General features: G+C 42.8%; 1 protein-coding gene across 2 annotated transcripts in view; it reads left to right on the forward strand.

The window, feature by feature from the left end:
- The first annotated feature begins 255 nt into the window (after positions 1-255).
- The window catches only part of SLC2A13 (solute carrier family 2 member 13), a 99,312-nt gene continuing 86,785 nt past the window's right edge, over positions 256-12,782 (forward strand). For both annotated transcript variants that reach the window (XM_028746467.2, XM_077935799.1), the window contains exon 1: positions 256-1,195. In XM_028746467.2, the coding sequence (XP_028602300.2) occupies positions 616-1,195 (580 nt within the window). In that variant the 5' untranslated portion in view covers positions 256-615. The remainder of the gene's footprint in view (positions 1,196-12,782) is intronic.

Here is a 12,782-nt window from a genome sequence, read left to right on the forward strand (position 1 = left end):
CGTACAAACCCACGCGATCCCTGCCACGGATTTCAAAGCCCCACGCGGACCCCTGAGGGAGCAGGCTGGGCCGCGCGTGCTCGAGATACGCCTTCCCCGCGCTTGCTCTGTGCCTGCGAGGCGGCGGGGGGACGACGACGAGAAAGGGATATTTATTTATTTTCCTGAGGGAAAGAATGTAAAAAAACGAAAAAAAAAAAAAAAAAAAAGAGGAGGGCGGCTACACACAAAACACACGCACAGGCCGCTCCGCCCTTTCTCCCGCCCTTCGCCCCGCCTCATGGCCGCCTCGCTCGCTTCCTCGCTGGGCCAGTCACGGGCTGAGGTGGCAGCTCGCTCCCGGCTCCTTCCCTCGCTCGAGGCCCCGGTGGGCGTGAGGCGGCGGCGACGGTGGCAAGCGGCGCTCCTTCGCCTCAGCGAGCGGAGAAGAGGAGGAGGAGGATGAGGGGCGGCTGCAGCAGCAGCAGCGAGGCGCCTCGGCAGCGAGTCGCGCACTGAGCCGCCTCTCGACCGACCGACCGACCGCCATCCCGAGCGGGGCTTTTACCTCAGGGCGCGTCTTCCCGCGCCCGCCAGCAGAGGCCGCCGAAGAGGGCTGGCGGCGCCGGCTGCCCCATGTCCCGCAAGGCCAATGTGGAATATACCCTGAAGAGCCTCAGCAACCTGATGGGGGAGAAGCGCCGACGGCAGCAGCAGCAGCAGCAGCCGGCGCCCGCCGCCGCCGCCGAGGGCTCGGCTAGCCTGGGCGAGAGGAGCCTGCTGGCCGCCGCCGAGTCGTGCTCCAGCCTCCACAGCCAAGCGTCCGGCGGCGGCGGCGGCTGCTCGGACTTGGAGCGGGCGGCCCGGCGGCAGTTCCAGCGGGACGAGACGCCCAGCTTCGTGTACGTGGCGTCGGTCTTCTCGGCGCTGGGCGGCTTCCTCTTCGGCTACGACACGGGCGTGGTGTCCGGGGCGCTGCTGCTGCTCAAGAAGGAGCTGCACCTGGACGCCTTCTGGCAGGAGCTGCTGGTCTCCAGCACCGTGGGCGCCGCCGCCCTCTCGGCGCTGCTGGGCGGCGTCCTCAACGGCTGGTGCGGCCGGAGAGCCTGCATCCTGCTGGCCAGCGGCATCTTCACGGCCGGGGCAGCCGTGCTGGCGGCCGCGCAGGACAAGGAGACGCTGCTGGCCGGGCGCGTCGTGGTGGGGCTGGGCATAGGTAAGCCACCCTCCCCTCGGGCCCTCCTGCAAAAACTTGGGGCATTGCTGTCATCTTCTTTTTTTTGCATCCTCCGCGCACCCCTTTCCCTCCAGTGTTGTTGTTTAGTCGTGTCCGACTCTTCCTCACCCCATGTATATTATTTTGGGGATCATCTTGTTCGCAGGATTGTTAAATGATGGCTGCCTTAAATATGTATTGAATTCCACAGCATCCTAGCATGTTGTGAAATAGGGTAGGATTGGAGGACTTACTCAGACTAAGAGCACTTGTTTAGTTGTGTCCGACTCTTCATGACCCCCTGGACCAGAGCACGCCAGGCACTCCTGTCTTCCACTGCCTCCGGCAGTTTGGTCCAACTCATGCTGGTACTTCGAGAACACTGTCCAGCCATCTCATCCTCTGTCATCCCCTTCTCCTTGTGCCCTCCATCGTTCCCAACATCAGGGTCTTTCCCAGGGAGTCTTCTCCAAAGTATTGGAGCCTCAGCTTCAGGATCTGTCCTTCCAGTGAGCACTCAGGGCTGATTTCCTTCAGAATGGATAGGTTTGATCTTCTTGCAGTCCATGGGACTCTCAAGAGTCTTCTCCAGCACCATAATTCAAAAGCATCAATTCTTTGTCGATCAGCCTTCTTTATGGTCCAGCTCTTACTTCCATACGTACATCACTATTGGGAAAACTCACTGGTCCTTAACTCATTCACATGTTGTTGTTGTTTAGTCGTTCAGTCGTGTCCGACTCTTCGTGACCCCATGGACCAGAGCACGCCAGGCACCCCTGTCTTCCACTGCCTCCCGCAGTTTGGTCAAACTCATGCTGGTAGCTTTGAGAACACTGTCCAACCATCGTGTCCTCTGTCGTCCCCTTCTCCTTGTGCCCTCCATCTTTCCCAACATCAGGGTCGTTTCCAGGGAGTCTTCTCATGAGGTGGCCAAAGTATTGGAGCCTCAGCTTCAGGATCTGTCCTTCCAGTCAGCACTCAGGGCTGATTTCCTTCAGAATGGAGAGGTTTGATCTTCTTGCAGTCCATGGGACTCTCAAGAGTCTCCTCCAGCACCAGAATTCAAAAGCATCAATTCTTCAGCGATCAGCCTTCTTTATGGTCCAGCTCTCACTTTCATACATCACTATGTTCTGCACTGCACACACCACATTCCCCCCCCCCCCATTTCAGCTCCACTTTGGGGCATTGCAACAGACCTGCGTGCCTGCTTGTTTCAGTGGAAGTGGACTGAGACTGTTTTGTGCAGGAATCTTGCAGCTTGCCTCTTTTTCAGCCCCCCCCCCCAAAGCTAGTTTCTTTGCACATATGTAGAGTTCCCCCAACTATTGTAGCCAATGCTTTTCTTAGAGAAAAAGGTGCCTGTGGCAGTGCTCGCCAAAAAGTGGTTACAGTAAGTGCCACACTTTTAACCAGGGCTTTTCTTCTTCTTTGGCGATCACCCGTAGCCAAGTAAGATTGTCTTCCATACACATGGTTTTACAATGAGGCCAATTCTGGATCCACATGTCTTTTCACAGTGGGAACATAAAAAAGGTGCCAGAGCTTGCCATAAAGTGGCTACAGTAAGTGCCACACTTTTAACCAGGGCTTTTCCTCTAGAAAAATGTGCCTGTACTGCATGCCCTTGAGTATCCCTAGAAAAAAAAGCACTGGTTGTAACATACAGCACACTTTTCTTGAGAGTAGTATTGGTGGGGCTAGAGGAGGGAACTCCTTCCTCAAAAGGCCCCCAATTGTGTGGCTTGTGCAGTGCAGAACAGGTAACTATCAAACTGCTCGGGGTTTGCACCCTTGTAACCTCAGCGTTAAGGGACGCGGGTGGCGCTGTGGGTAAAGCCTCAGCGCCTAGGACTTGCCAATCGAAAGGTCGGCGGTTCGAATCCCCACGGCGGGGTGTGCTCCCGTCGTTCGCTCCCAGCGCCTGCCAGCCTAGCAGTTTGAAAGCACCCCCGGGTGCAAGTAGATAAATAGGGACCGCTTACTAGCGGGAAGGTAAACGGCGTTTCCGTGTGCTGCGCTGGCTTGCCAGATGCAGCTTGTCACGCTGGCCACGTGACCCGGAAGTGTCTTCAGACAGCGCTGGCCCCCGGCCTCTTAAGCGAGATGGGTGCGCAACCCCGGAGTCAGACACGACTGGCCCGTATGGGCTGGGGTACCTTTACCTTTACCTTTAACCTCAGCGTTTTTCCATTTAGAGCAAAGAGATGGCTCTCCCCAACCCCCCTCCCTTTCATCTGTTCACTGCTTAGCTTGGATAACTTTAGAAATTTAGACTTCAGCTCTTAATGTCTACTGCCAAGTGAAGAGCCTGACTCTAATGTAAGAAGGAAGTTATTCAAGATGTTAGTCATTATTATTTATCATCATTGTAATTGTCTTTTAAAAAGAAAAGCCCTATGTTTATCTGTTCTCAAAGGGAACGGTTTGTGCTGTTAAGTGGCCCTCTCTCATTGTCCTTTTGCAAGTCAGAAATTCATTTTAAAGGTGATCATTGTTGTCACTGCCAGTGGTGTTTTCTTTAGCATAGAATATTTAATGTAGCCTAGCTGGCGAGATACAATTATATTGTAGCTTGAAAGTGGTGCTTTATGTTTTTGAAAGATGTTCAAGAGGGCTAACCTTGGCTCAAAAGATCCTGAGTTAAAATTCAGATGGTGCAACTAATGGTATTGTGGGGAGAAACGTCACATCTCTGAAAAGGCACCATTTATCTGTACAGTTGGGAAAGCAATCCCACAGTTAATGTGTAGCATTACTTAAGTAAGTTTAAGTACAGTAATGGCAAACATATAGTCTTTACCTGTTTCATTCTTTTCTCCTAGCATATTGAGGGGTCCTTGCTGTTTCTTATGATGCCATTGTTCAGTAATACACAGTATCTGAAAGTTGAGCTTTCCCAGAACTTGCTTTATGAATTGACATCTGAAGATAAACTTACTAAAGTCCTTTAACACATAAACTGCAACTATACAAACTTGCCTCAGAGTAAGTCTCATTGAATCATGTGGGACATCTGCATAGATGTGTGTAGGGTTTTGCATTTAGTGGCATACATTTTTGTAGAAGGAATATTTTTTGTGGAACTGGCACTTTTGTAGAAACTGGCACTTTTATTCAGTCCTCCTGGCAAGGAGTTTAGGGAAGCCTATATGATCTTCCCACTCTCTTTTCTCCATAACTCTCTGAGATAGGCTTCGACTGAGAGTGTAACTGTGAATATAGTTTTAAACCCAGGCATCAGCCCTGTACAGCTTACTATTTGTGTAGAAAAATGCTGAGGAAGAAAGCCTAGTGATAAGTGGTGGTCAGATGATCAAATTACTAACAATGGAACACGTACACCTTTTCTACCTCATTTTTGAACAGTTCATTTGGAATTTCGTTTAAGTAGAACACACTTATATAAGTATGTCTAGGTGTCTGCCTTCGGTACTCTCAATCTTGGACAAAGGCAAGATGGCAAGAATATCCTGAAAATTCATTAGCCAGAGATTCACAACTTGGTATTCTTCACAGTACATATTATCTTCTTATTGGCCTCTCTATCGTTGAAACCTCTTTTCTCTATCTTAAAGGTTTGTGGTTTTATTGTGTGCTTTTGTTATTCTGCCCATATTTACCTTTTCTTCTCTTGGTATATCTTCTTTTTTTCTGGCTGTTTGCAGTGTGAAAACTTTGTCACTGATTCAGCCCATGCCTTCAGTTACATCTTTTCCTAGAGATCACTCAGCACTATGCTGTTCTCTTTGTCATACATATTCTGATTTCAGTCTTCCTTCCATTTGTCTCCTCTAATGTGTTCTGTTAGAATTGGATCCTGTGGGCAGAGTCTGTTTCCATTTTTTTAACCCTTTCACAATATAAATGAGAACTAAAGCTTGTAATCAACAAGTACTACAAATACATGAGATCACACTTTTCTCTTTTGCCATTGGTTTTTCATTACATAATTGTGTACTGCATTCCTTTTTTTAATAACTTGCTCAGTTGTGATGCATACTTCAAGTTTATTTCTTGTTGGGAGACAGAACCAGTTAGTTGAGAACCATTGTTGCATTGCTTTTCACAGTTTGCAACTGTGAAGCTGTACTGTTGCAAGCTTTTGTTATCAGAAGCATGGGATGTGCTTTTCAAACAGAGCAACAACTTTTTGAAAACAGATAGAGGGAGCCTCTGCTCTCAGCCATTCATTGAACAATTACAGGAGTTTGTAGAATACTCCTTCTAAGTAGTTAGTGTAATTGTATTGGCATAAGGCTGATGAATTGTGAGTAATAATTCATAATTATTCATGCTGCTCAGCTGTGTTTATTTCTGGGAATTCATAATTTAGTGTGTTTACACTTGAAGTACATATATTTGACTCTTCGTTTGTTGTACAAGGCTTTTGGGTACTGTAATTATTGGGATTGAAGTGCAGTTGGACTGGATCTAACCCTCTGCAAAAAAGGTAATTTGGCAATTAGTCTTAAAAGTAAAAATGAACATTATTGTTTTTCTCTTTTTATGTGCACCTACTTTTAAATTAATATGATTTGCATAGACTAACTAATCTGTATGTCAGTCTGTGTTCTGCACGTCTTGTAAAGGAAAATTAATCAACATGTTATCTCTTTTAATAGGTTTGAGTTATCAGGTTTTGGTCCAAACACTTATGCTTTAGTGGGAGTGAAACCCTGGCTTGCTGCCCTTCTTCATTTGATTGATTCAAAACCAGATTTGCCCATTGAATCATGAATAGCATGGATTTAAACAGTAGTCCATTTAATTCAGTAGTCCTAGGTCACCAGATGGAACCACTTCAGTGTGAATAATGGATTTCAGCCTTAGGTGCCCAGCAAATGTATCTGATGTGGATTACTTGGTTATAAAATGGTCTAGAAAAATAGTGAAATAGTTTAATGATGGTGTCTGTGTGTTTATAGGTGTAGCCTTCAGCAGGCTTTGTTTTTTTTCCTGGTGGTAAGATAAGAACTTAAAAAACTTGCTTTAGTCTGCAGGGTGTCTTAAAAGTGCCTGTTGCAGTATAAAAGCAAGCAGGAGTGGACCTAGTTTGTAGCAGGATGCTTGGAAGTCACTTGGAAGTCAACTGGGTTCTTTGTAGAGAAAGATAATTAGTTCAATTCTTGGGTGGAATGCAACATCTCTGAAAGGCTTAATCAATTATTTTCAGGTTCTGATAAGCTGAACACAACATCTAATGGAAAAAACATAATCATACCAACCAAATGAAAATAACCCAAGACTTCAAGTATTAAAGTATTCCTGTGACTGTAATTTGTTTTGAACTGTTTTTAATGCAGAATTTAAAATTGATGTAACCCGTCCTGGGACATTATTGTAAAGAGTGGGTAATTAAAAATAATAGTAGTAGCAGCAGCAAGATTTAAAGGAGACACGAGAACCTGTAGACCTTTAGAGGTTTTTAGACTAAGTTACCATTGGCCATGCAGGTTGGGACTGATGGGACTTGGGAATCCAACAATATCTAGAGTGCTTCTAGTACCATATCCCTAAATTTTAAGGCCTCTTTTCTGTTCTTGAAAAAAAATCACAATTAACTTTTTCATTGTCAAATCGACCATCAGAGGGAGCTAAGGGGCTTAAGTAACTTCTTGAGGGCTGTAAAAAAACCAATAAACATAGCTGAACAGTAAGTGTATCTTCAAATTAGACATAATAGGTTGGAACACTAAAGAGCAATAAGGAAAACTGACTCATCTTTTCTGTGTTCTTGAGTTTTGGGGCACTAGTAGAAGTTTTCATTTTGTGTGTATTGTGACTTAATGTTTTGGACAAGGCTATTGTCTTTACTGATTTTATATTTTATCTTTCAACATTGTTTCTTGTTTTGATATATTAAAAACTGAGTTAAATACTATTAAATAGAGGTACCTTATTAAATTATCACCACTGCTGTCAGTATGAACATGGTTGGTGATACTGAATTGATGCCAAATAGCTGCTATTTAGTTGATTAGTATAAAGTCCTAGACATTATAATTCATGTTGTCATGTTGATTGTTGTTCAGTAGAGCAGCTTTGCAATTGAGTCCACAAAACTTAATAGCCAGCACACCTGTGTCAGTGCTTTTGTGGAATTCTGATGGAAAGGGGAGAAACAAAGAATCCAGCTGCCTTTGCTGATAAGAGGCATATTGCCTTGTTGTATGGTAATAGTTCTTACTTACCACTGGTATATACCAGCATTAGAAATTTGCCAGGTATATTTTGCACCTGGCTGTCAGCCACCTGCGACCAAGTGAAGATGCCTGGGTGCCATCCTGGCTCCTGACGTCTCCACCATCTGGAGGTACATGCCTGGGGATCCTTGGATCTTGACTATTTTCACACACTAGCAACACATATCTGTTATATTTTATCTGCACAATCAGAATGAATTTCAGGAACAAAAAAGTCATATTGAAAAATACGACTTTCGAACCGTCTGGCCCCAAAATGGCAACTAGGCATTCCATTTGCATTCCATTCCATTTGTTTAAAAGTTTGTTTGTGACTGTAAACCTGGTTTAAGGAGCCATTTGGCACTTAGCTTATATATTGAGGAGTTTCTAACATGAATACCAGTATGTGGCTATCAGCTAGCCACATACCTGTGATTTAGTAATGTAGCTGTATAACAACATCCAGCTCATGCTTTCCCCACCAACCACAGATTTGTGCTTAATAGCTTTAAATGAAAAACTTGTAGTGAGTTTGCTTCTAATTTTGCATTGAAAATACTGTATGGGATGCAGGTACAAACTACTGTTTAATGTTTTTGTTTAAGGAACAGTGCATGTTGTATCCATTTTCTATAACCCCTACACTGACAAGTGAGGAGAAATGCTAGAAGTTTGCCCTTGGGTGAGTTGTATGCATAAAAAAAAATAAAACACTTCCAGCTGTCCTTCTATATAGGCTTGTTTCTTAATTCCAGTTTCAGTTAGCTTTCGCCAGAGCTTGCTTGTGTAGATGTTGCTGAAGTTTTTGCAGGCAATTAACATACTTTGAACACTGGAAAGTATAGCAGCCTGAAAGCTTCTAATATGTCAGCTTTTTAAAAATCACTGAAAACTCTAATGCCCCGAACGACCACTTTTGAAGTGAAATATTTATCCTTTTAGGGACGCGGGTGGCGCTGTGGGTTAAACTACAGAGCCTAGGACTTGCTGATCAGAAGGTCGGCAGTTCGAATCCCCGCGATGGGGTGAGCTCCGGTTGCTTGGTCCCAGCTCCTGCCAACCTAGCAGTTTGAAAGCACGTCAAAGTGCAAGTAGATAAATAGGCAGGAAGGTAAACGGCGTTTCTGTGTGCTGCTCTGGTTCGCCAGAAGCAGCTTAGTCATGCTGGCCACATGACCCGGAAGCTGTACGCCGGCTCCCTCGGCCAATAAAGCGAGATGAGCACTGCAACCCCAGAGTCGGTCACGACTGGACCTAATGGTCAGGGATCCTTTACCTTTATTTATCCTTTAGTAAAACAGAACCTTGAAATTTACTGCTTAATGCTTTAAAAAATGCTTTACATTTAAAGCACATTTCTCTTCCCTCCCCCATGATACAGTACATGACACTATCTCATTTTTCTATTCAGAACACCACTGATTTTTAACTCTTTGTTTGGCAGATATTTATGAATAATTTTTAAGACCTAAGTTAAGACTTGAGCATATTTTTTATTCTGTTTCCTTTCAAATTAGGTTGTTTTGAAACATGCTGTATTTGTTTTTGTTTTTTTAAATCTGATTTTAAAAATCCATTCCATCCACTCAGTGTGGCTAGGAGCGATTACAGTACGAGAGGTCAAACTTAAAGTGCAGCAGCTACCAAATTAATGGGGGCTATGTACTGACAGCCAGTGTCTGCAGTAAATAATGGGAGTGATGCTTATTACTAATGCATGAACAGATTTCTGTTGTTACTTGACAGTCAACCTATGTTGACTGTTGTTCTTCAGTACATCTTCTGTACAGGGACTGCTTTGTAAGACATACAAATGAGGTGTGGGTTTTCTGCTCCTCTTTGGAAGCTGCATAATGAGCATTCCAGTATTTGAACTGCTTCTGGTTCATTAGGGAAATCAGTAGATGCACATGAATTTAAATTAAGATGTGTAAGTTATTCAAATTACTTGACTGCTGTATAACATGTTGCCCTTAGAAGGCGACAGATATTTTCAAGGTGAAAAACTTGAGCAGAATAATTGGAAATCTACAGAAATCGAGGTCCCTATTTCTGTCTGTGGGATTGATATTTGGAATGTTTAAGCATGTCTTCCATGTTGTAATGAAAATCCAGAGACTGGTTGCAAGAAGGCTACTACTGATGTAGTAGTAGAACAGCAAAGATACCCAATTTTTTCTGTTCGTAGCATGCTGGAGTTGCAGAACTCTGGACTTGAGATACTCATGTTTTGCAAGTAGAAGCACAGTAGATAGATACGCTAAATTTCCTTTACTGTCCAGCTTAGATGCTTTCTACAGTATATACAATAGAACAACTTTTATTGAAAATATTTGTCTTTTTGTGTGTGTGCTTGAGAAAACCTGGGATTCTGAGATAAGTAGGGGATAAGTAGAAGGGGAAGATGCAGAGTTGAGGCAATGAGGGTTGTGGATACTTCTCTGTCCACTTCTACTAGTCCTTTACATTTGTTTTATGATTCTGTTTGTATTTGGGGAAACCTAAGACTTGAGATTTAACGGAAGGGCATAGGTTTCAATGCTAAAACAGTTTCAGATTCTTAATGACTGCAGTAATGTCAGCTTCCAGGGAAGTCAACTTGGAAAGTGCAATTAATTACCAAATACACTTTGGTAATATGCATTGTTTCTTTGGCTGGAAAACAGCAAGCAGATGTTCGACGTGATTCATTGCACTTTGAGTATTGCTTCATGTCGGCGTATTAAATCCCTGAAATTATACACATAATCTACTTTGAGATCTGATTACAGTTCCCAGTTTTTAATGACATAGTACAAGAACCCTTCCACTGGGATGCGTTTTGTTGTTCCATGGTTTCTCATTCTGTTGCATGGTGATGTGAAAGAGATAATGAAGCATTCTGTCAAGCAATAAGCTTTTTGGAAACTGAGTGTGAAGTGACATGTGTCATCGAGAAGCTGCATTATAGGGTTGTTTTAGTTATCCTTGAAATGGTTGGTTACCCAGACAACCAGCAGCACTTTTTCTATTCCCCTGGGCGGACTGTTGCCCAAATAGATGTAGAGCTGGTGCAGACGTAATGCTGCTGATCTCTTCACCATGGCTAAAAGATCAGGAGCAATTCATGGACTCCCTTCATTTGCTAGTGTTAATTAGGGTGTAGTAATATTCCTGCAGTGAAGGCAACCAGCATTCATTTCCTACTGATCTGATGGTGATTTTAGAGACTTGTTCCGTGCACATTCCTTATTCACATAACCAATAAAACCAGTAGAACAGTAAAATATAATGTGCACCCCTGCAGCAGAGTAAAAGCCACTTTTTTAAAAAAAGATGTTAGGTAGCAAGAAGCCACACAGTTGGAAATGCGTTTTATTATTATTGCTACCTGCAAAACTGTTCATACAATCTATTAAGCATTGTAAAAGGTTGGTAAAACATGCCTCAAGCAGGTCGGGGTGGCGCAGCCACAAGCATGAGTATTGGTACAATCGGGTGCTCCTCAGGACGGCATTGGTTTTTCAGCATTTCGGTGTCTGCTTATAGAAAATGTGTTTTTGCTGTGTAATTGCTTTGAGTTTATTTACCTCTCCTGCCCCAATATGAAAAATATTTAAGTATTAACTGAGAATGTTAACCATCCATGTCATAGGATAGGACACTTGATGCAAGTACTTTTACATGGGGCATAAGCTTTTATTCAGAAGCTGTGACTAGTTTATATATAGATTAGACTTCATGTATTAAGATTTTGTCTTTTTTCTTTATTTGCCCTCGGTGTTCATTGCTTTTATGCTCTCTTTAATTATTGGCTTGAGGAGCAGTCATTAGACCAAGGAAGATAAAGTTAATCACTTCATTCTCCCCAATGGAAAGTGACTGAACACTGGACAAAAATTGACTTGAGTGGGTCTCTGAATTGGAGGTTACCAGGTTCAGTTAATTAAACAGGAAGGATACCACTCCTGTGTCAGATTGTCGTTGGACTTGAACCTGTGGAATAGGGACCTTTTTTAAAGGACTTTTTAAGGTGTGTAAAGCTGGTGTCTAAGTGAACATGCAAACTACCTTCTTAAAGTCCCTCATATTAATAAAGCTTGATAAATAGCTGTCAGTGGATAAAGCCTTTTGTTACTGTGACAAACCTCAAACATACCAGGAAAGAGGGAAGGAGACATCGGGGTTTGCTCTGGCAAGACTCTCAGCTCCCCATGATAGAGTCTGTCACTCGGCTATGCTACTAACAGTTGCCATGATGGAAGGATCCTGATGACACCAGTATGTCCATATTATTGTGATTTTTTAAAAGTAGTTAAATGTTACTTGTAATTTGCCTTTGAAGGACTTGTATCCAGGAAGACAGGATATAAATTATTGTAATAAATACGCTTCTAGAAATGCTATCCTTCTTCATTTTTGCTTGGATAGTGCTATTCCTGAACAGTTTGTTTAGTAGATACATGATAAAAATATACCTCCTTCAAAATGTTAACTTTCTAGTGAGTTTAAGGCACCATTTTTATCCAACTTTTCCCTCTTCCAGTCACTTTCCATTCAATAACAATGATTCATACTCAAGCCTAGGGTGTAGTTCATGAGCACAACGTTGAAAGAAAATTATTAATGAAAGTGTCTTTTGGTCTGCAGAGAAGCAAAAAAGAAGCTGAAGGCACTTGAAGTTTAATATTGGATAAATTCTCTTGCATCTTCCGTGTTGGATTTCCTCTAAAGTGGCTAAGTGCATAGTGTTAAAATCTAGTTTTATATGTAGAAGGAGTCCTTTTGAATTAGCTGTGGAGATTGCATTTTAGGAAATTTCCATGCTAAAATGCAAAGCCTGAGAGTGGTTCATATATTAAAGTACAGGAGTTGTCTTCCTCTGCTATTCATGGTGCTGTACTTGCTCTGCTATTCATGCTATTACCTCTGCACTTTCCCCAATTTTACAAAATCAGTTTATCATGAATGAGCCGCTGTGGCATCCCGGCAAATAAATACCTTTGGTCTCCTAACCACTTTATAACTATGCTGCAAAATTGATATTGAAACACCATAAGAAAGACAGGCTACAAGAAGGTAGAGTGGAAATTAAGTCAAGCACCCTTAAAACCTGTGGATGAATAGGGGAGATTTCAGCACATGCTTAATCCTTCCGTTGAAATAGACATAAAAAGTGCCAAACCCTAGTAGGGCACAATTCAGCCAATCACTTATTACTCTGCCACTTGGGTTGTTTTTCAGTAATCCCTCATATTACATGCATTTGTATGGGCGGGGTATAAATAATAATAATAATAATAATAATAATAATAATAATAATTATTATTATTATTATTATTATTATTATTATTATTATTATTTGTCTTGCACAATTTCAACCAAATGTGGTAGAAGGCAGGATGGTTAAAATTCCA

The sequence above is a fragment of the Podarcis muralis genome, chromosome 10 (genome assembly GCF_964188315.1).
Source record: "Podarcis muralis chromosome 10, rPodMur119.hap1.1, whole genome shotgun sequence".
Lineage (NCBI taxonomy): Eukaryota > Metazoa > Chordata > Lepidosauria > Squamata > Lacertidae > Podarcis > Podarcis muralis.